Genomic DNA, 22,739 nt, shown 5'->3' on the forward strand with positions numbered 1-22,739 from the left:
CCGAACGACAAGCGGTGGTAACATGCTCATAAAAATGTTGTTCCATTCATGCATTCGTTCGTTTCATATTTTGTGGAGATGCTGAACATGGAGGTACCACCCGGAGGGTTTAAATGTAATAAAAATTAAAGAAATTTTTATTATGCACATGAAAAAAGGACAGGTGGTGGTGATGTTCGTTTGGGATGTTATGATGATGTTGTATTGCAGTGACCAGGTGACAGAGGAGGAGAGATGTGTAGCAAAAAAGAATTGTGGCCATAATAAATTCCTTAAAAAATATGTATTTATGATTGTTGTCCGTCCACATGGTAAAGCTTTAATAATATGGATTAAAGCAATTTGAAATTGTACGCCAACAAAATTTGGTCAGTGAGAGGACCAAATGCTTTGCAAATACGTTGCTGCAACCGTGTTAGGTATCCTTTGTGGCAAATTGGTGGTGGTAGTGGTGGTCTCAATTTTTCGTTACCATAACAACATCCACTACATAATCCACTTAGTGGCCTTGTTCGCGAAAATTTTGCACTAGTTTTTTTTTTCTTTTTCGGTTTGGACTATTTGGTTTGGCAGCCCTAGAGCCGTACTTTATATTGGCCAATAATAATATTGGCTTATGACTGCAGATTGATTGTAATTGATATTAGTTGATGTTAGCTGGAGTGGATTGCTAAAAATCTACTTCAACTATGTACTCATGGTGCTGTCATATAATTTTTGGTAGGTGGTTGTTGCTGTTTGTGGCAAATGTCGAAATCGAAAAAAGCAGCAAAATCTGTTGTTAATTTTCATAGGCCATGGCCATATTGCTAAATAGTTATTGGGAGTATGGATGTGGGTGTTTGTTTTCTGCCAAGCAAAAAATCTTTTAGTTGTTGATTTTAGTGTTTTTCCTTGAAGCTTACATTTTGTTAAGCTTTCTCTTATCCTGTCCTTGACAGCTTTAAGCATTTGCTTGTTGTCTATTGTTTTCAAAGACTTTCATCTTCTTCTGCTTTGCTGAAGGATAATAAATTTTCTTTTTTTCATTGATAGTTTATGTGTTGCAGAAAGTCCTCCATGTTCAAGATGATATCAATAGCATAAACTTTTTACCATGGGAATAAACAACATCTTGTCAGATGTTTGGACATCAGTCCTCAAGTGGTGGGGGAGAAAATTCCAAACATTCAATAGTCATATGATAGTTGGCCTTTTCTCTTTTTTTTCTTTATGCTTAAAATAAATTGAATAGTTCAAGGACCTTTACTTAGATTCTGGTAAAATATGAAAAACAGACAATTAGGATCGGTACTAAGATTGAATACAAAAAAATTTTGCATGCATTGTCTCAAAAAATATTTGTAAAATGTATGCATGTTCTTCTATACGATAACATTTTTATTGTTTTTTTTTTTATTGTTATTTTGTTTTTTGCTTAATCTGGCTCTGGGTCTAACTCCAGTTCTAGGAATGTGGCTGTTTCGATGGAATGTAACCACAGATCTATTGGATTTTTGGCAGGGCAGTTGAGTCGTGTGCTGTGCAGGTGTGTTGCACGATGTCATCGATCCTTGCCCTATAGCAGATGGCTGCACCATCCCAAGCGTAGTTAAGCTCGGAAGCTTATGCTCTTCAGCTGCGATAGATGAGGGATGTTCTGCGAGGACCGCTTTCACACAATAGTTGTTTATGGCAGCTGCGACTGCATCCGTGTGAATGCTTGTTCTCTCTTGCCAAATGCTTTGCAAATATATTGCTGCAACCGTGTTAGGTATCCTTTGTGGCGAATTGGTGGTGGTGGTGGTCTCAATTGTCGTTACCATAACAACATCCACTACCTAATCCACTTAATGGACGTGTTCGCGAAAATTTTGCACAAGTTTTTTCTTTTTCGGTTTGGACTATTTGGTTTAGCAGCCTTAGAGCCGTACATTATATTGACCAATAATAATATTGGCTTATGACTGCAGATTGATTGTAATTGATATTAGCTTGTTGACCAAGGGGCTCTCTCTTGTAACGTTGGACCTCTCTTTCAATATTATGAAGATCCACCATATGTTGATTAGGATGGTTCTCACTGTAAAACCCGAGCATGTACTGCAACGAAAACATGCCATTGTGATGCTGTACCCGAAGATCTTTGTCTCCTCATGTAGATGTTCCGCTGATGATATGAAGTGGCACCCTGTTGCAGTTTTCAGGGCGGCATTCTGACAGGTTTGAATATTTTTCCATCGCGATGCACTTATATTCGCGGACCAAACTTGCGCCACAAAGCTTACCACATACCGACCTATCACATTATATGTTATCAAAAAGGGTTCTTTAACTGCACCCCAAGTCCAGCTAACTAGGGACCTGATAATCTTCTTTATACATCTCAGCTTGTCGCAGAGAGCTGTGCTTGGGGTACCATCGACCATAACATTTATATCTGTTCTCATCTCTACCGTCCATGTGATGAACAGAGTGGTCGTAGATTTAGTGGCGGATATTTGCATATTATTCGCGAGGAAACAGTTGGTAAGATCAGTCAAATAGGTATTCAGCCTTTCACAAGTGACATCAGGGGTGGAATATAGGAAAGGAAGAGGTTCAACAGTTCCGGAGATATCACCCCACTTTGGGGAACTCCCTGTTGTACCTTACGGGGTTACGACTTCTTGGTTCCTGAATTCCACGTACGAATGGCGTCCACAAATATAACTGATTATCGAGTGTTTCGAAGTTGGCCGGAGGGTTGTCTGTTCGATGTCCTTACACTGCGTGGAGTGCTTGACAGTATCAAAGGCTTTGGATAAGTCAAGCGCCACCATCACTGTTCAATTACACGGCTTGCTCTGGTGTGTGGAGATAACGTGCAACGCTATTGTCGGACTGCACCTCTTACAGAACCCATTCTGATGATCGGCACCTGGATAGCTATTTCTGACGCTGCGGAGTACTAAAGCCTCAAGGTTTATTGCTACAGGCGAAAAAAAAACGAAATCGGTCTGTACGATTCACCTTTGCTGGTACCCTTGCTTGGTTTCAGCAGCGGGACCACCTTGCCCACTTTGGAAACGATGTGGGGCGCTAGCAACAGATTGAGAACTTTAGTGCGATACTCGACTCTCGGGACATCCAGCAGTTTCTGCATTACCAAGGAGATTCGCAACATCATCCATTGTAAATTGTGTGGATTTATCCTCGGCAGGAAAAGATCTAATGTGACGTGGTACTCCTCTCTTCGCCCTATCACTCTCGGGTTGCTCGACCAACTGTGGATTGAAATAACTTGTGCACTTCTTCGAATCAGTAAGCGTAACGCCGCCAAACGTGACTGAGGTCCTATCTTCCCTCTATCCTAGGTTCGAGAGTGACTTGATCGTTGCCCACAATTCACTTATTCCGGCTACAATGTGGCAACCCTTCACATGATTTAATCACTTGTTGCGCTAATGCTCATCGACCAATCTGTTAACTTCCAGTGTCAGCTCCTTGACTTGGGGGTCACTGAGGTTGGCACAACTATTCTCATCACGCTTGTTTGCTAATCCCGTTGCCTCTGGTGGGAGGTTTGGTGTCACTTCTGGTATTCGACTAGCAGATATATGGCGAGCAGCTGCAGTAATGATGATGTCTCGGAACGTCCTTTCTGCTATCCACCATCAGAGGTGCTGGGCAGGTCTCTGAAGCGGTGATTAGTGAACTATCTGAAACTCGGCCAATTAGTTTTCTCATGAGTGATGAAAGTGCGGCGTTCAGAGGTGATGAAATCGGTCGGTCTGCTGATGCAGATAATTATGGGGAGATTGTCTGATCCAAGAGAAACGACGGGTTGCTAGGTGATATCATTTGTCAAACCAGGTGACACGATGGTTATGTATTGCGAACTGTTACACTATCCGTTTATTCTAGTAGGGACGTCTTCCCCAGCAAAAATTCGGATCCGTTAGTCATTATGTAACCCATTACACCTTACTAAGCTATCAGTACGGAGGCACAGAGCTAGTGTGTCCCACTCCAAATCAGAGTGTTGTGTGTTCAACGCTCACCGCCGTTCGGGTACTTTTTGTTAGAAAAACAATGATCACTTGGTGGTGCACATGTAAACATTGAAACATCCCTTAATGTTCGTGTGCGTGGCCTTCAGCTACAAAGCAGAAGTTCGTGTATTCAAATCCAGTAAGGGGCGAAATAAAATAAAAATATGAAGTGTGTTGAAATTGAAAACAAATTTCAACCTAAACCATTCTAAAAATAAAAAATTTTTTTTTTATCATATAGCTTATTTTTCAAATTCCAGTGGCCGTAGAATAACTACTTATTCTGGTGGTCATAGAAAACTTGAAATTCAGTGCGACATGCCCTTCTTAAAATAATGGGTTAGTAGGGGGATTCGTAAGTAGTTAAGGCCGCCAAAAATCCCTTACAAAACCCATTATTTTTGGAGGATTTTTTTTTTGCTGGGTCATTGACAGTGCAAAATGTAGAGCTATCAATCTGCACAGTTAGCACTATAACATATGATGAGCATTATAGTCCCCCAAGACCAGACGGTTATGACCTGGAGTACATCTATTTATCGGCGGGACGTATACTCCTCTACCTCGCCCATTTCCTATATGGGTATGGGAAAACATTGTGGTCTTCAATAACAACACCTTGTAGTCTTTTATAAGACGTATTGGTGGTCTTCTAAAAGAAGATTTGTTGATTTTCTCTAAGAAGAACCTGTGGTCTTCTAAAGGAATACCTTGTGATCTGCTATAGGAATAACTTTTGGCCTACTCTAAGAAGACCTTGTGAAGACTTTGTGGTCTTTTATAAGAAGTTATTGTGGTCTTCCATACAATCTTCTTTATAATAACTCTGTTGTCTTCTATAAGAGGGCCTTGTGGTGTTCTAAAAGAGTACATTGTTGTCTTCCCTAAGAAGACCTTGAAATCTTCCTTTGCGGTCTTTCTATGAAGATCTCTTGATCATCCCTACGAAGATGTACGAAGACTTCTTGGACTTCCATTAGAAAAACGTTTGGTCTTTTATAGATTTTGTCGTCTTCCAAAAGAAGACTTTGTGGTCTTCTCTTTGTAGTTGTAGTCTTTGTAGTTGTCTACGAGAATACTTTGTGGTATTCAATAAAAAGAATTTGTAGTCTTCTATAAGAAGACCTTGTGATATTCTCTTCTACAAAAAGGCTTTGTGGTCTCCAATAAAAAGTCTTTGTTGTCTTCAATATGAAGAATTTGTGGTTTTCAATAAGAATAATTTGGGGCCTTTTATAAGAAGGCTATGTGGTCCTCCATAAGAAAATTTTGAGGTCTTCTGTAAGAAGACTTTGTAATTTTCTATTTTATTAGAAGACTTTGTTGTCTTCCCTGTTATAAGGTCTTCAATAAGAAGCCTTTGTGCTTTTCTCTTCTATTATAAGACCTTCAAAAAGAAGAATTTGAGGTCTTCTATAAAAACACCTTGTATTTATCCATAAGAAAACCTAAAAGTTTTCCACAACATGATTCTTCAAGCGAAAGTCCAAGCGTTTACAGTGGAGTGTCTGAACTGGTTTAATGCTAACTCAAGGCTAACCACTCTTATCGTACACGAAATTTTACTGAGAACTTACCATAATAGGTGGAACTCACTCAGAGCCACTGTACATCCAAAACAGACCTCAAAAATTCCCATGCAATTCAGTTCTTGTCTAATTCTCCATCTGCGGAAAATTACATTTTACCGCTTTTATTTCAAAATTGTATGCCAATTTAAATTAGTGTTCAAACAATGGCTACAACTTCAATAGCAAAGCAACAACAACAACATCACTAAGAGCCAATGTATCCCACAAATGAGTAGTTTAATACAAATGGTTTAAAGGCATTTTAGGCGACCTTTTGCACTTTGTTTCACTACTTTTTTGTTGTTGTTCAATGTATTGTGGCATTTTGTTGCCCAGACATGGTGGCTTGAACAATGTAAAAGTCTGCTGCATTGTTGTTAGCCGGTGGATACGCGCCACTAAAGCCCCAGACAGACAGGAAAACAACAAATAAAGGAAGTCAGTTTTTTGTGTGTGTGTTACCATTATTATGACTACGCTTGTGGCCCGAGGCCACTCACTGTTGGGGCCACAGAATTGATCTTTCGTTCTGTCTGAGACTTTGAGGAGAAATGGTCAAAAAAAAAACATTCGACTCGTCATAATAATTGCTTTTTACGATCGCACTGATCGTAGAGCACTTTGGCGCTTTAATTTTTTTTTTTCTGAAAATTTGCAGTTGCAATGTTACTGGCATTGTTGCAAGTCTAAAGCATATTTGGAGCATTTGGACAGGCATGTTATGCTTGGCAGTTGCACGAATATTGTACTTACAAATTGTTATTGCTGTTCTTTGCGGACCTTTGCTGTTATGTTTCTTTACAATGCGCCCTGGTATTGTTCAATTCATTGAGATTCTTTGCTTCACTGTAGATTTTTATAGCTCACGACTTTGTTCAACATTATTTTTTATGAGATATTGTTCCCCTTTTTGTGCTTTCTTTCCCAGCTTTTTCTTATTTTCGCAAATTGCCATTTAGGTTCGTATTATATGCTCATTTTGGCAAATGGGTGTGTCCAATTCTTCTTCTCACCCCACCTCTATTTCTCCATGTATGACGACCACAAATTAGTTCTGATCATGATTGTTCGATGATCTCTTAATGGTTAAGCTTTTTGAGGTCAATCAAACCATTGAGCCTACGTGTTACACGCCACACATGCCAGCAGGCAGTGTAAGGTGTTCAGGGTGTGTGAGTATTTCAAGTGGAACAAATTAAAAAAGGCATGAAATTTAATGTTAGTTTGCTTTAACTTGAAAACAGTTTCTGGCACATGTGTTGGGATCGTTTGAGTAGAAATTTTCATAGAAGAGTATAATGACCACAAGATGATCACAGAAGACCACACAATGTTCCTATGGAAAACCAAAACATCTTCCTATAGAAGATAATAGTATCTTTTTATTAAGAACCACAAGGTATTCTTATGGAAGACGACGATGTGTTCCTCTACACGATTTTCTTATAGAATATGACAGGATCTATTTACGAACGACCACAAGGTCTTCTTTCCAAACCACATATTCTTCTTATGAAAGATTACAAAGTCTTCTTATGAAAGACCAAAAAGTCTTCTTATGGAAGACCACAAGGTCTTCTGTAGTGGATTTTTTATATATTTTTTGTGAGGGCCAAAGAGGCCTATATTTTTTGTGAGGACCAAAGAGGCCATAAGGCGTGAATTTTTTATATATTTTTTGTGAGGACCAAAGAGGCCATAAGACGTGGATTTTCTATATATTTTTTGTGAGGACCAAAGGCGTGGATTTTTTATATATTTTTTGTGAGGACCAAAGAGGCCATAAGGCGTGGATTTTTTATATATTTTTTGTGAGGACCAAAGAGGCCATAAGGCGTGGATTTTTTATATATTTTTTGTGAGGACCAAAGAGGCCATAAGGCGTGAATTTTTTATATATTTTTTGTGAGGACCAAAGAGGCCATAAGACGTGGATTTTCTATATATTTTTTGTGAGGACCAAAGAGGCCTTTTATAGATTTTGGTCTTTTATAGATTTTGTCGTCTTCCAAAAGAAGACTTTGTGGTCTTCTCTTTGTAGTTGTAGTCTTTGTAGTTGTCTACGAGAATACTTTGTGGTATTCAATAAAAAGAATTTGTAGTCTTCTATAAGAAGACCTTGTGATATTCTCTTCTACAAAAAGGCTTTGTGGTCTCCAATAAAAAGTCTTTGTTGTCTTCAATATGAAGAATTTGTGGTTTTCAATAAGAATAATTTGGGGCCTTTTATAAGAAGGCTATGTGGTCCTCCATAAGAAAATTTTGAGGTCTTCTGTAAGAAGACTTTGTAATTTTCTATTTTATTAGAAGACTTTGTTGTCTTCCCTGTTATAAGGTCTTCAATAAGAAGCCTTTGTGCTTTTCTCTTCTATTATAAGACCTTCAAAAAGAAGAATTTGAGGTCTTCTATAAAAACACCTTGTATTTATCCATAAGAAAACCTAAAAGTTTTCCACAACATGATTCTTCAAGCGAAAGTCCAAGCGTTTACAGTGGAGTGTCTGAACTGGTTTAATGCTAACTCAAGGCTAACCACTCTTATCGTACACGAAATTTTACTGAGAACTTACCATAATAGGTGGAACTCACTCAGAGCCACTGTACATCCAAAACAGACCTCAAAAATTCCCATGCAATTCAGTTCTTGTCTAATTCTCCATCTGCGGAAAATTACATTTTACCGCTTTTATTTCAAAATTGTATGCCAATTTAAATTAGTGTTCAAACAATGGCTACAACTTCAATAGCAAAGCAACAACAACAACATCACTAAGAGCCAATGTATCCCACAAATGAGTAGTTTAATACAAATGGTTTAAAGGCATTTTAGGCGACCTTTTGCACTTTGTTTCACTACTTTTTTGTTGTTGTTCAATGTATTGTGGCATTTTGTTGCCCAGACATGGTGGCTTGAACAATGTAAAAGTCTGCTGCATTGTTGTTAGCCGGTGGATACGCGCCACTAAAGCCCCAGACAGACAGGAAAACAACAAATAAAGGAAGTCAGTTTTTTGTGTGTGTGTTACCATTATTATGACTACGCTTGTGGCCCGAGGCCACTCACTGTTGGGGCCACAGAATTGATCTTTCGTTCTGTCTGAGACTTTGAGGAGAAATGGTCAAAAAAAAAACATTCGACTCGTCATAATAATTGCTTTTTACGATCGCACTGATCGTAGAGCACTTTGGCGCTTTAATTTTTTTTTTCTGAAAATTTGCAGTTGCAATGTTACTGGCATTGTTGCAAGTCTAAAGCATATTTGGAGCATTTGGACAGGCATGTTATGCTTGGCAGTTGCACGAATATTGTACTTACAAATTGTTATTGCTGTTCTTTGCGGACCTTTGCTGTTATGTTTCTTTACAATGCGCCCTGGTATTGTTCAATTCATTGAGATTCTTTGCTTCACTGTAGATTTTTATAGCTCACGACTTTGTTCAACATTATTTTTTATGAGATATTGTTCCCCTTTTTGTGCTTTCTTTCCCAGCTTTTTCTTATTTTCGCAAATTGCCATTTAGGTTCGTATTATATGCTCATTTTGGCAAATGGGTGTGTCCAATTCTTCTTCTCACCCCACCTCTATTTCTCCATGTATGACGACCACAAATTAGTTCTGATCATGATTGTTCGATGATCTCTTAATGGTTAAGCTTTTTGAGGTCAATCAAACCATTGAGCCTACGTGTTACACGCCACACATGCCAGCAGGCAGTGTAAGGTGTTCAGGGTGTGTGAGTATTTCAAGTGGAACAAATTAAAAAAGGCATGAAATTTAATGTTAGTTTGCTTTAACTTGAAAACAGTTTCTGGCACATGTGTTGGGATCGTTTGAGTAGAAATTTTCATAGAAGAGTATAATGACCACAAGATGATCACAGAAGACCACACAATGTTCCTATGGAAAACCAAAACATCTTCCTATAGAAGATAATAGTATCTTTTTATTAAGAACCACAAGGTATTCTTATGGAAGACGACGATGTGTTCCTCTACACGATTTTCTTATAGAATATGACAGGATCTATTTACGAACGACCACAAGGTCTTCTTTCCAAACCACATATTCTTCTTATGAAAGATTACAAAGTCTTCTTATGAAAGACCAAAAAGTCTTCTTATGGAAGACCACAAGGTCTTCTGTAGTGGATTTTTTATATATTTTTTGTGAGGGCCAAAGAGGCCTATATTTTTTGTGAGGACCAAAGAGGCCATAAGGCGTGAATTTTTTATATATTTTTTGTGAGGACCAAAGAGGCCATAAGACGTGGATTTTCTATATATTTTTTGTGAGGACCAAAGGCGTGGATTTTTTATATATTTTTTGTGAGGACCAAAGAGGCCATAAGGCGTGGATTTTTTATATATTTTTTGTGAGGACCAAAGAGGCCATAAGGCGTGGATTTTTTATATATTTTTTGTGAGGACCAAAGAGGCCATAAGGCGTGAATTTTTTATATATTTTTTGTGAGGACCAAAGAGGCCATAAGACGTGGATTTTCTATATATTTTTTGTGAGGACCAAAGAGGCCATAAGGCGTGGATTTTTTATATATTTTTTGTGAGGACCAAAGAGGCCATAAGGCGTTTATTTTTTATATATTTTTTGTGAGGACCAAAGAGGCCATAAGGCGTGTATTTTTTATATATTTTTTGTGAGGACCAAAGAGGCCATAAGGCGTGGATTTTTTATATATTTTTTGTTAGGACCAAAGAGGCCATAAGGCGTGGATTTGTTGTATATTTTTTTGTGAGGACCACGCCTTAGGATTTTTTGTATATTTTTTGTGAGGACCAAAAAGGTCATAAGCCGTGGATTTTTTATATATTTTTTGTGAGGACCAAAAAGGTCATAAGGCGTGGATTTTTTATATATTTTTTGTGAGGACCAAAGAGGCCATAAGGCGTGGATTTTTTATATATTTTTTGTGAGGACCAAACAGACCATAAGGCGTGGATTTTTTATATATTTATTGTGAAGATCAAAGAGGCCAAAAGGCGTGGATTTTTTATTTATTTTTTGTGAGGGCCAAAGAGGTCATAAGGCTTTGGTTTTTTATATATTTTTTGTGAGGACCAAACAGGCCATAAGGCGTGGATTTTTTATATATTTATTGTGAGGATCAAAGAGGCCAAAAGGCGTGGATTTTTTATTTATTTTTTGTGAGGGCCAAAGAGGCCATATGTCGTGGATTTTTTATATATTTTTGTGAGGACCAAAGAAGCCCTAAGGCGTGGATTTTTTATATATTTTTGTGAGGACCAAAGAAGCCCTAAGGCGTGGATTTTTTATATATTTTTTGTGAGGACCAAAGAGGCCCTAAGGGGTGGATTTTTTATATATTTTTGTGAGGACCAAAGAAGCCCTAAGGTGTGAATTTTTTATATATTTTTTGTGAGGACCAAAGAGGTCATAAGGCGTTGGTTTTTTTATATATTGTGTGTTGATCGCCGTTTACCGCCGAGCTCTCTCTGTTGTCCTCTTTGCACAGTCCCCTCTAAGTGGGTCTTTACGAGGTTTACTAGGGACATTTGAAGGTGAGAAGTTCTTCTTGAAAGATTTGGCGGTGATTTTTCTTCAGGAGATTCTATCCTTTTCGCTGCTTCTGAAAAAACGGAGGGAGTTTTATTGATCTTCTTGGAAGCATCACGCTGTTCTTTATTTGGTTGAGCCTTGTTCTTTTTAAACCTTCGCCGTAGAGCCCCTGGCCACTGCACTGTTGGCAGGAAGCAGGCTATGGGAGTATACTCAACTTAAGCATTAAAGACTGTCAAGCCCCACCACAAGTAGAGTGGTATTCTCTTTCTCCTTTTTATGTGGAAGACTTCCTTTCCCCTCAATTCCAAAGTCTTATTTTTGTTTTCCAAGACTTCGAGTATGCGTTCCGTCTCGAGTTTACAGACTAACACTTGAAGTATACTGCCGCTTTGATCAGATGAGGGATTTTCTGCTTCCTCACCACCTCCGTGGGAATCGCGTGTGGGCCCAATTGGTACATTAGCAGTTCCGCTTTGAGCTCACTGCTGATTATTGTTATTAGTTCACCCCCTTGAAGGATCTGGTTCAGCAATTTACCGTTTACCATCTTCTCAATGGCTTTCTGGTGATCTTTGTGTAGCCTATCAGACCCTTTTCTGGTGTCAATCACGGTGTAACACAGCTCGATCGTGTAATGCTTTTTGGCCACCTTGGCATAAGCAGATTGCGGCACCGTTCCTGTCCCCACGGGCCTTTTTTTTCTTCTGGAAGGATTTCTCTTCGGAGGATCCAAGGTGTTGCTATGCTACTGACTACCTCCGTGGGGATCGCCTGTGGGCCCAATTGGTACATAAGGAGTTCCGTGTTGAGCTCACTGCTAATTATTTTTATTATTCCACGCCCTTGAAGGATCTGGTTCAGCAATTTACCGTTTACCATCTTCTCAATGGCTTTCTGGTGATCTCCACGGCCATCCTTCTCTTCTGGAAGGAGCGTCCAGTAGTTCCAAATGATTCTGTGCTTGGGCTCACCCTTTTCACGTCCCTGCTCACTTTGTCACCGTCTTCCAAAGTATACTCTGCTAGAGACTTCTCTACGTGAGTTTTTACGAGACTTACTCCGGACATTTGAAGGTGGAAAGTTTTTTCTTCTTGAAAGGTTTAACGGTTTAAAGGTTTCAGGAGATTTTATACTTTTCGCTGCTTCGGAAGAAATGGAGGGAGTTTTATTGATTTCCTTGGGTGCATCCCGAGGCTATATAGGCAGTCGCGCCCGCTTCTTTTAAAAATTTCGCCGTTGAGCCCATGTATCATTTTCTCGATAGATTCGTGTTATGCTTTTTGACGTAAGGAAATGGCGGTCGGCTCTGCTCCAGTCTCCACTGCCACCTTTCTCTTCTGAAAGATCCGAGATTTCTTTTCGAAGTCTCCAGCAGTTTGTCGCCCTCTGGCAAAGGATACTCTGGACAGTCTCCTTTACGTAGGTCATGACACAGTTTGAAATGTTTGCCGGTATTCTGTTCTTCAGGAGATCTTATCGCCTTCGCTGCTTCTGAAGAAGCGGAGAGAGTATTATTAGTCTCCTTTGGAAAATCTCATCTACCATCTTGTGGATAACTGCTTTATTGGGGCTTTCCACAACGGAGATGTTTATTTTGCTATTGCTGTCGGATTCAGAGTCAGGGTCACTCCCAATCTCTGATTGTTTTGACAAGTTTAATCTCTCCCTAAGGTTCCATGTCTCCTCCTCCCTTTTTCCTTTAGTAGGCAGACCACTGGTCTCGTACACCCTAACTTTTTTTTCGTTCTTCCTTCTATCTTCGCTGTCAGTCAGTTTTCTGTTTTCCGGTATATGAACTGAGCCGATGATGTCAGAACCTGTTTCTAAACCCTTAGTAGAACAATTGCAAATACACGGTTATCATGAAATATATTTTGAGCAATTCAAAGGCTTTCCATAAGCTTCAGTGCCGATTAATGATTCCCGTACGGCACGGTAGACCAGTCTTCCATGGACCAGAGTTTAGATACAAAGGCCATCTCGAGACCTTAGAAAACTTTCAAACATTCAAATACATTCGACAATAGAATGTCATGAACCTTTAAAGGCTCTTAGAGTTTGCTGTACATCTAAGCAGGCCTGTATAAGTCGTTCATGGTAGATAGAATGCAATTTGCTGGAATCTTCTCTTTATAATGAGGTCTTTCTTATACATAAATAACCTACTCAAGAATATACTAAAAATCTCAATGGTAAAAAATGTGCAGGTAAAATCTTTCTAATGAGCTTTGCTATGAATAGAAGACAGTTTGTGGGTTCTTCTCTTGATTATATTCAATTTGAAATTGTTGTAGTGGGAAACTCGATCTAACAACGCCTAATTTCATGAAATTATTTCATTGAAACCGCTCTAATGTGGACCTTGAGCCAGAATACTTCCTATATGTTTCCTATATGAAGGAGCCTATAATTAATTCCCATATTTCTTAGAAACTAAAGTATAACCTTTAAATTCATTGACCAACTTTAAAAACATATTCTTGATTAATAGTTTGTATTTATTTATTTTTTATTTATTTATTTTTTGTTATTTCATTACAGATTTCATCATACGACAATACAGCTCCAGGATGTGGAGCCCACAAAAAGGTCCTACACGACTGTGGGACCTTAGGTTTAGTGTTTTACTTATTTTACAATTAATGGTAAGTGACGATTCCCTTCAAACATATAATTACACATTTGCATTTCATCATTAAAACTTTTCACCAATCGGTTTGATGGTCAATTCGTGGATCTAGAAAAAATAAGCAAATTTCCGGTTAATTTAAGTCCCCATCAATAAAGGCAAATACTCACCTGAACATGTGGTGGTGTTTGCAGACAATAAATTACAGCATCTGCAATATCTGCAGCCTGTAAAAATGGAGAATCTTCCATCATTTCCAAAGACTGATCATTGAAAACTTCTGTGCGTACCGCACCGGGACTAATGCTCTGCATAAAGATAGATGAATTTATTTACAATATCTTTTTTTCACAATTTCCATTTCAACTTACCGTTACCCTAAGCTTAGTATTATGCATCAGAAATTCATTACGATATACCTCAGTCATGGCGGTGATGGCATGTTTCGATGCCGGATACATATTTGTTGACATACCTTCAAAATGTATTACCCTATGACCGGCTATACTGTTTATATTGATGACATGACCCAAACCATCGGCATTCTTGGACATGGTCTTAAATGCTTCTCGTGTACAAAATGCCACACCCATAACATTTGTATCGATTACGGCTCGTATATCTTCGGTATTATTTTCCCTAACCAACTCAGTATTGCGAATAATGCCAGCATTATTGATGAGCACTGCTATGGGTCCAAAATCTTTGACAATTTTTTCAAAAGCCCCAACCACCTCTGACTCTTGTCGAACATCACATTTCAGCGAATGCAGGCGTTTTTGTTTTTCTTCATCTCCCGGCCATGCTGAATAACGCATTGCAACAATACGTTCTGCGCGTCTAGCTAAACCTATGACTATCATACCATTATCCACTAAGGCTTTAGCACATGCCGCTCCTATACCAGCACTAGCTCCCGTAACAACAGCCACCTTATTTCGCCACTTTTCCATGATTTATTTTTTTACCAATTGAAGGAATTTTTTTGCGGGTCCGAAGTATTTTCTTATCGATCTTCTCGAGAACACTACTGATTGTTGTTTGAATTTTACGAACTTTTATAGGAAACAAAAGCGGGTGGTTGTGCAAATGTCGGTGTCATGATACAATAACATGATGACGGAATGAGGCCAGCTGACTTCTCCCCATTTTTGTCAAATTCATTGTTATTGTAAATTCATTGTATGAAAACGTAAACAAACTTGTCCGATTGAAGGATTTTCAATCAAAATAGAGTTGTTGTATACTCTATACGTGATCTATTAAATATACCTTGATCGATAATCTCTTTCCATACAATTCTTTTCTCTTCGGATGAGAATAATAGGCAGGACAGAGTTGCCAAAATAAATTCATTTTTAACACAATTTACGTAAGAAAATCGTTTCGATATACATATCGTCACCATAAAGTACAGTACACATTGTCAGTTTTGAATGACGAATTTTTGCAATTATCGATAACTGTCCAACAGTCCAGCAACCACAAAATATTTTGTGGGTGCATGATGAATGACAAAAATGAACGGCCACACTAGCAAGCAACAACAAAGCTGTCATTCATTTATTCAAAACTGACAATGTGTACCCAGCTTGAATGCCCGAAGTCGTATCTCCAAAAATGTCAAAATTATTTTTTGTCGATAACAAAATATTGTTATGCTATAAAGAAAACTTGTCGATAACAATATAGTCTTTGGAACATTTTGTCTATGACATTCTATATCTTGTCGACAGCAATATTTGCTAAAGAAAATCTTGTGGATAACAATATATTCTATAAAAAAAATATAGTCGATAACAATATTGGCTTTAGAACATTTATCGATGACATTTTAAATCTTCTTCGATAGCAATATCTACTTCTCGATAACAATATTTTCTATAAAAGATATTGCCGATAACAATATAGTCTTTAGAGGATTTTGTCGATGACATTTTAATCTTGTCGATAGCAATATTTTCTAAACAAAACCATGTCGATAGCAATATTTTCTAAAGAAAATCTTTTGGATAACAATATTTTCTCTAAAAGATCTTGTCGATAACAATATTTTCTATAAAAGATAAAAAATATTGTCGATAACAATATTTTCTATAAAATATAGTGCCGATTCCAATATTTTCTTTAAAAAAATATGTCGATGACAATATTGTCTATAACAAATCCTATCACTAACAATATTTTTTATAGACAATCTTGCCGATAACATGTTTTCTATAACAAATCTTGTCGAAAACAATATTTTTTTATAAATAGTCCTGTCGATAATAATAATATCTGTGGAAAATCTTGTAGATAGCAATATTTTCTAGAGAAAATCTTGTCGATAGTAATATTTTCTAGGGAAATTCCTGTCGATAGCAATATTTTCTGGAGAAAATCCTGTCTATAACAATATTTTCTGGAGAAAATCTTATCGATAGCAATCTTTGCTATAGTAAATCTTGTCGATAGTAATAATTTCTAGAAACAATGTTGTAGTTAGGAATATTTTCTATAGAAAATTTTGTCAATAATAATAATAATTTCTATAGAAAATCTTCTCAATAACAATACTTATTTAGAAAATCTTCTCGATAACAATATATCCTAGAGAAAAAATTCTAAAAAATCGTGCCGATAACAATAATTTCTAAAGAAAATGTGTTAGTAACAATATTTCCTATAGAAAATCTTGTCGATAGAAATATAGAGAAATCTTGTCGAAAGCAATATTCACTATAGCAAATCTTGTCGAAAACAATATTTTCTGTAGCAAATCTTATTGATATGAATATTTTCAGTAGAAAATTTTGTAGATGAGAACATTTTCTAAAGAAAATTTTGTCGATAACAATATTTGCTACAGAAAATTTTGTCGATAACAATATCTTCTACAGGAAATTTTGTCAATAAAAACATTAAACATTATTTTCTATAGAAAATCTTGTTGATAATAAAATTTTCTACAGAAGATTTTGTCGATAACAATATATTTTACAGGAAAGATATATTCTATATAAAAATCATGTCGAACATTTTCTAGACAAAATCTTGTCGATAGCTATATTTTATAGAGAAGTATTTTCGAAAGCAACATTCTCTATAGCAAATCTTAATATAATTAATAATTGTTCCACAAACATCCCAGACGGGACAGGGGAGACTTCTCTCATATCATATCTATAGCAAATCTTGCCGATACCAATATTTTCTAGAAGAAATCCTGTTGATAACAATATTTTCTAGAGCAAATTCTGTCAATCGCAAAATTTTCAAGAGAAAATGTTGCCGGTAGCAATATTTAATATAAAAAACAACATTTTCTTTAAAAAATATGGTCGATAACAGCATTTTCTATAGAAAATCTTGTTGATAACAAAATTTTCTAAAGAAAATCTTGTCGATAATAACATTTTCTATCATTTTCAGGAGAAAATCTTGTACATAACAACATTTTCCATAGAAAAGTGTGTCGATAACAATATATTTAAGAGAAATTCTTTTAAATAGCAATATTTTCAAGAGAAAAACTTGTCAATAACAATATTTGCTATAGATTTGATTTGTCGATAATAATATATCTGTAACAATAATTTCTATATGGCATAAATAATATCGATTACAATCAATAATTTCCACAGAACTCTTGAGTCGATAACAATATTTTTCTTATATCTCTTTGATTTATTTCATTTCAAATCATTTCTCCCATTGGCTTTATTATCATATCATGTATATGAACATGGGGTGGCGTCTGTTAGCAATAGACAATGGCATCGGCAGTATCAGCACTTGCCAAAGCTGGAATTTCCTCACCGGGACTGATTCTTTACGAAAATGCACACAAATATAATTCAATAAAATATCTGGAATTCAATAAAATATGTAGCCTGTTTTCGGGTGCCATCCCTGTACATTCTCTAACAATTTCAGGAAAATCGGTTCAGTAATTTTTGCAGAAAAAAAATTAAATTAAAAATTGAAAAAAGTTGGCGTGGTAAAATTTCCAAGTTGGGTTATGACGGAATTTGATTTTTATTCACAAAGATATGGCCTTTTTTAAATAAGGCAAAGGGAAGTACCCCGCCCCCATTCGAAATTCAAGATAATACGCATCCTATTTTCACCAGTGGCCATCTCTGTACATTTCCTGAAAATTTCAGGAAAATCTGTTCGGTAGTTTTGTAGATGTAACATATTTTAAAAAGTGGGCATGGTCAAGTCTTTGGGCCCTAAAAAAGTAGGAAAGGTCGGAGACACATGCACAATTGTCTCGCAAATTAATTTCCAAACCGATACATTCGCAATTATTGTAAATATAGCATTTTTAAAAAATAGGGTATAAGGGAGCAAAAGACGGCCTTAGCAGCACATTGCACTTTGACGGGACATAAGCCAAATTTTAATGAGGTTGACATATTGGCACAAGAAAACAACTACAAACGACGATTTACTTTAGAAATGCTACACATAATTAAATTACCAAATGACATTAGAATGAACTATAAAAGCGATACAGACCACTGTGCACACCTGTACAGAAACTTAGTACAAAAGCACACACGTCAAAAAAGTTTGTTTAGCACAAACGGTGAAAGAAACCAACAGCTTTTCTCAAGAAGGTAATAATTTTTGTGTTTTAAATATTCGTTTTGTGTTTTAAATATTGTAATATTTGTATTTTTATAGTTTCCCTGAAGATGATTGACGATGTCAATCGAAATATCGGAATAAATAAAGAAATTCATCAAAAATGAACAACGATTTTTACTGACCTTAAGCCGAAAAATATCATCATATAAGAATATTATAGTTTAATTATGAATGATAAATTCCGGTCATACTCCAAACTACACAAACTATTGAAATGTCTTTAAATGTTATTTTTCATAATTTGGTCCGTTCCAGAACTTCAAATCTACAAATTTTTTCTACAATAACAACTTTTCTTTATGATGTCAAAAAATTAGTAGATTTTTGCAGTTCTGAAACAGACCAAATTATTAAAAATCCACACTTAAAGCTGTGATGGCTGTTGAAAAAGCTTTTCTTACAAATCCACGCTTAAAGATGTGATGGTTGTTGAAAAAGCTTTTCTTAAAAATCCACGCTTAAAGATGTGATGGTTGTTGGAAAAGCTTTTCTTACAAATCCACGCTTAAAGATGTGATGGTTGTTGAAAAAGCTTTTCTTAAAAATCCACGCTTAAAGATGTGATGGTTGTTGAAAAAGCTTTTCTTAAAAATCCACGCTTAAAGATGTGATGGTTGTTGAAAAAGCTTTTCTTAAAAATCCACGCTTAAAGATGTGATGGTTGTTGAAAAAGCTTTTCTTACAAATCCACGCTTAAAGATGTGATGGTTGTTGAAAAAGCTTTTCTTAAAAATCCACGCTTAAAGATGTGATGGTTGTTGGAAAAGCTTTTCTTACAAATCCACGCTTAAAGATGTGATGGTTGTTGAAAAAGGTTTTCTTAAAAATCCACGCTTAAAGCTGTGATTAGAGTTGTGTCGTTCATGAACGAACCGGTTCCAAGGAACGATTCCGTGAAAAGAACGAACGGATCCGTATCTACCACATTCGTTTATGTCGTTCATTTAGATCCCTGATGGTCAAGACATTGCTGCTTGCAAAATTAGCAGCAGAACCACCATAATTAGGTTTACACACAATATCTACTCACACAAGCTGCGTTAGCGCAAGCATTACAAATTTGCACACACAAAAGAATAAATGATTCAGTTAGATCATATCGTTCAGTAAATCATATCGTTCTTTTAGCTTCATTCGTTCATATTCAAAACCACCACCACATTCAGAAAACCAAGTCCATTTTTATGCACTCATACACGCTGCGTTAGCGCAAGCATCACAAATTATCACACACAACACAATCAATGGTTCAGTTAGCTGATGTCGTTCAATAGGTCATATCGTTCAGTAGATCATATCGTTCATCTCGTTATTTTAGCTTCTCTGGTTCTCTTTGCTTCTTTCGTTCATATTCAAAATCACCACCACACGTTCAGAAAACCACCACAATTTTTTGCACACAAACAAACTCACACAAGCTGCGTTAACGCAAGCATCACAAATTGACACACACAAAACAATCAATGTAGAAAAGAGGAACCATGAACGATTTTTAAAAGAGAATTATGGACTAAAATGTTTTATTGAATGAAAAAGAGCCAACGAACGAAGTGAAAGACCCGGATCTTTTTGGTGAACGCAATGAAAAAGATCGATCCGCTCAATGAACGAGATTGCCCAACAATAGCTGTGATGGTTGTTGAAAAAGCTTTACTTAAAAATCAACGCTTAAAGCTATGATGGTCGTTGAAAAAATATTCTTAAAACCCCAAGCTTAAGGCTTTGATGGTCGTTGAAAAAAATATTCTTAAAAATTCACGCTTGAAGCTGTGATGGTTGTTGAGGAAATATTCTTAAAAATCCAAGCTTCAAGCTGTGATGGTTGTTGAAAAAGCTTTTCTTAAAAATCCACGCTTAAAGCTATGATGGTTGTTGAAAAAGCTTTTCTTAAAAATCCACGCTTAAAGCTATGATGGTCGTTGAAAAAATATTCTTAAAACCCCAAGCTTAAGGCTTTGATGGTCGTTGAAAAAAATATTCTTAAAAATTCACGCTTGAAGCTGTGATGGTTGTTGAGGAAATATTCTTAAAAATCCAAGCTTCAAGCTGTGATGGTTGTTGAAAAAGATTTTCTTAAAAATCCACGCTTAAAGCTGTGATGGTTGTTGCAAAAGCTTTTCTAAAAATCTCCGCTTAAAGCTGTAATGGTTGTTGAAAAAGCTTTTCTTAAAAATCCCCGCTTAAAGGTGTGATGGTTGTTGAAAAGCTTTTCTTAAAAATCCACGCTTAAAGCTGTGATGGTTGTTGCAAAAGCTTTTCTTAAAAATCTCCGCTTAAAGCTGTAATGGTTGTTGAAAAAGCTTTTCTTAAAAATCCCCGCTTAAAGCTGTGATGGTTGTTGAAAAAGCTTTTCTTAAAAATCCACGCTTAAAGCTGTGATGGTTGTTGAAAAAGCCTTTCTTAAAAATCCCCGCTTAAAGCAGTGATGGTTGTTGAAAAAGCTTTTCTTAAAAATCCACGCTGAAAGCTGTAATGGTTGTTGAAAAAGCCTTTCTTAAAAATCCCCACTTAAAGCAGTGATGGTTGTTGAAAAAGCTTTTCTTAAAAATTCCCGCTTAAAGCTGTGATGGTTGTTGAAAAAGCTTTTCTTAAAAATCCACGCTTAAAGCTGTGATGGTCGTTGAAAAAAATATTCTAAAAAATCCGCGCTTAAAGCTGCGATGGTTGTTGAAAAAGCTTTTCTTAAAAATCTCCGCTTAAAGCTGTAATGGTTGTTGAAAACGCTTTTCTTAAAAATCCTTTATATACTTATACATTACACCACTATGTGATCGTCACGAAATTTTGGGGGTTGATGAGGGTTCTGGAGGGCAAGAAGCCTATTGATTTTGGTGATGGTCGAATCATATTAAGTGGACGAAATGGACAAAACACTTATGTGCAGAAAAAGGCAAGGCTTTATTCTAATGCGAATATTTCTGCTTGTATTACGAATACTTCAAAAGCAAAGCCTCATAATGAAAGTGGAAAACTTCACAGTAACGAAATTTTGAGGGCTGATGAGGGTCCCAGAGAGGAAAAAAGGCAATTTTTTCGGGTGATATCGGATTATATTCAGGCGTCGGAATGGACAAATCTGAAAATGTCTCCGTTCTTTAAGTAGAGATATTCCAAAGGCAAAGACTGTCAATGGAAGAAGAAAAGTTCACCTTTACAAATATGAAAATTAGGTTGGGATACCGTATCCTAGCATTTCAACCAAAGAAAAATCATGACATTCTGAGGTTTAAATTTATCCCAATTACATATCTGGAATTGACGATCACTTAGTAATTTGAGTTTGAATACAAAAAAATTCCTCAAGGAGCCTATTCATTAGACGAATGGTTAAAAACTTTTATGCCAATGAGTCCCAATCTACATTATGTAAGTTTTCTTGCGGCAAGACTCTGTTTATAGGAGAGACACGTAAGATGAATTGAATCGAAAAAAACTTGTATTGAAAATAATATTTTTTACATATCTCTTTCTTTTAATGCTTTTCTCCTACAGGCTTTATTATCATTTCATGTATCTGAACATGTGGTGGGGTCTGTAAACAGTAGACAATGGCATCGGCAATATCTGCACTCGTCAAAGCTGGCCAGTCATCAGGGAAACCATTGTTTTCAAAGATCTCCGTTCGCACAATACCGGGACTGATGCTCTAAAAAAACAAAACCAAAAAAAAAATATATGCAATTTTCCCAACATTGCCCAATCACACATTTTAAACTCACTGTAATTTTAATTTTGGTTTCTTCATTGAGAAATTCTTGCCTTAAGACCTCAGTCATTGCAGTAACAGCATGTTTTGAAGGTGGATAAACATTTGTCATCGGATGTATAGGTACTACATGTCCCACTATACTGTTAAGAATAACAATATGACCATCAAAGTTACGTTCTTTCATACTTTTAAAAGCTTCTCGAGTACACCAAACAACACCCAAAACATTGGTGTTTATGGTGTTCTTTATAAGGTCTGAACTGTCCGGATCAGTGATGCGTCCATATTTCAGCATACCAGCATTATTGATTAAAACATCTACAGCACCAAATTTTTCGACGATCCATGAAAAAGCCGTTTTTACACTTTCCTCGTCGGAAACGTCACAACTATGGGTGTGGAAATTCTTTTGGAATTCAGTTGCTATTAAGGGGCGGGTTTGATTTTCCATTTTCTCAAAACGTCTGGCAAGGCCCACCACAATCATACCCTTTTCTACCAAAGCCTTACAGGTTGCTGCTCCAATACCCGAACTGGCACCCGTCACCACGGCGATTTTATTTTGCCAACGATCCATGTTTTGTGTTCGTGTACTTGTTACGTTTCCCGACAGACTGAATGAATTATTTTTGAACTTCT

At 36.6% G+C, this 22,739-nt stretch overlaps 2 protein-coding genes across 3 annotated transcripts in view; one reads left to right on the top strand and one right to left on the bottom strand.

The window, feature by feature from the left end:
* m (zona pellucida domain-containing protein miniature) overlaps nucleotides 1–22,739 on the top strand; it is a 196,426-nt gene that overhangs the window by 85,013 nt on the left and 88,674 nt on the right. For both annotated transcript variants that reach the window (XM_073979526.1, XM_073979527.1), the window contains one exon: nucleotides 13,666–13,769. In XM_073979526.1, the coding sequence (XP_073835627.1) occupies nucleotides 13,695–13,769 (75 nt within the window). In that variant the 5' untranslated portion in view covers nucleotides 13,666–13,694. The remainder of the gene's footprint in view (nucleotides 1–13,665; nucleotides 13,770–22,739) is intronic.
* LOC141396727 (uncharacterized) lies at nucleotides 13,675–22,677 on the bottom strand. The gene is made up of 5 exons (XM_073972364.1): nucleotides 22,111–22,677; nucleotides 21,871–22,037; nucleotides 14,125–14,710; nucleotides 13,924–14,061; nucleotides 13,675–13,861 (listed from the first exon to the last, which is right to left on the bottom strand). The coding sequence occupies exons 1-5, from the start codon at nucleotides 22,675–22,677 to the stop codon at nucleotides 13,820–13,822; spliced, it is 1,500 nt and encodes a 499-aa protein (XP_073828465.1). The 3' UTR covers nucleotides 13,675–13,819.

The sequence above is a fragment of the Musca autumnalis genome, unplaced genomic scaffold (assembly GCF_047663935.1).
Source record: "Musca autumnalis isolate F117 unplaced genomic scaffold, ASM4766393v1 scaffold_3, whole genome shotgun sequence".
NCBI classification, from domain to species: Eukaryota; Metazoa; Arthropoda; class Insecta; order Diptera; family Muscidae; genus Musca; species Musca autumnalis.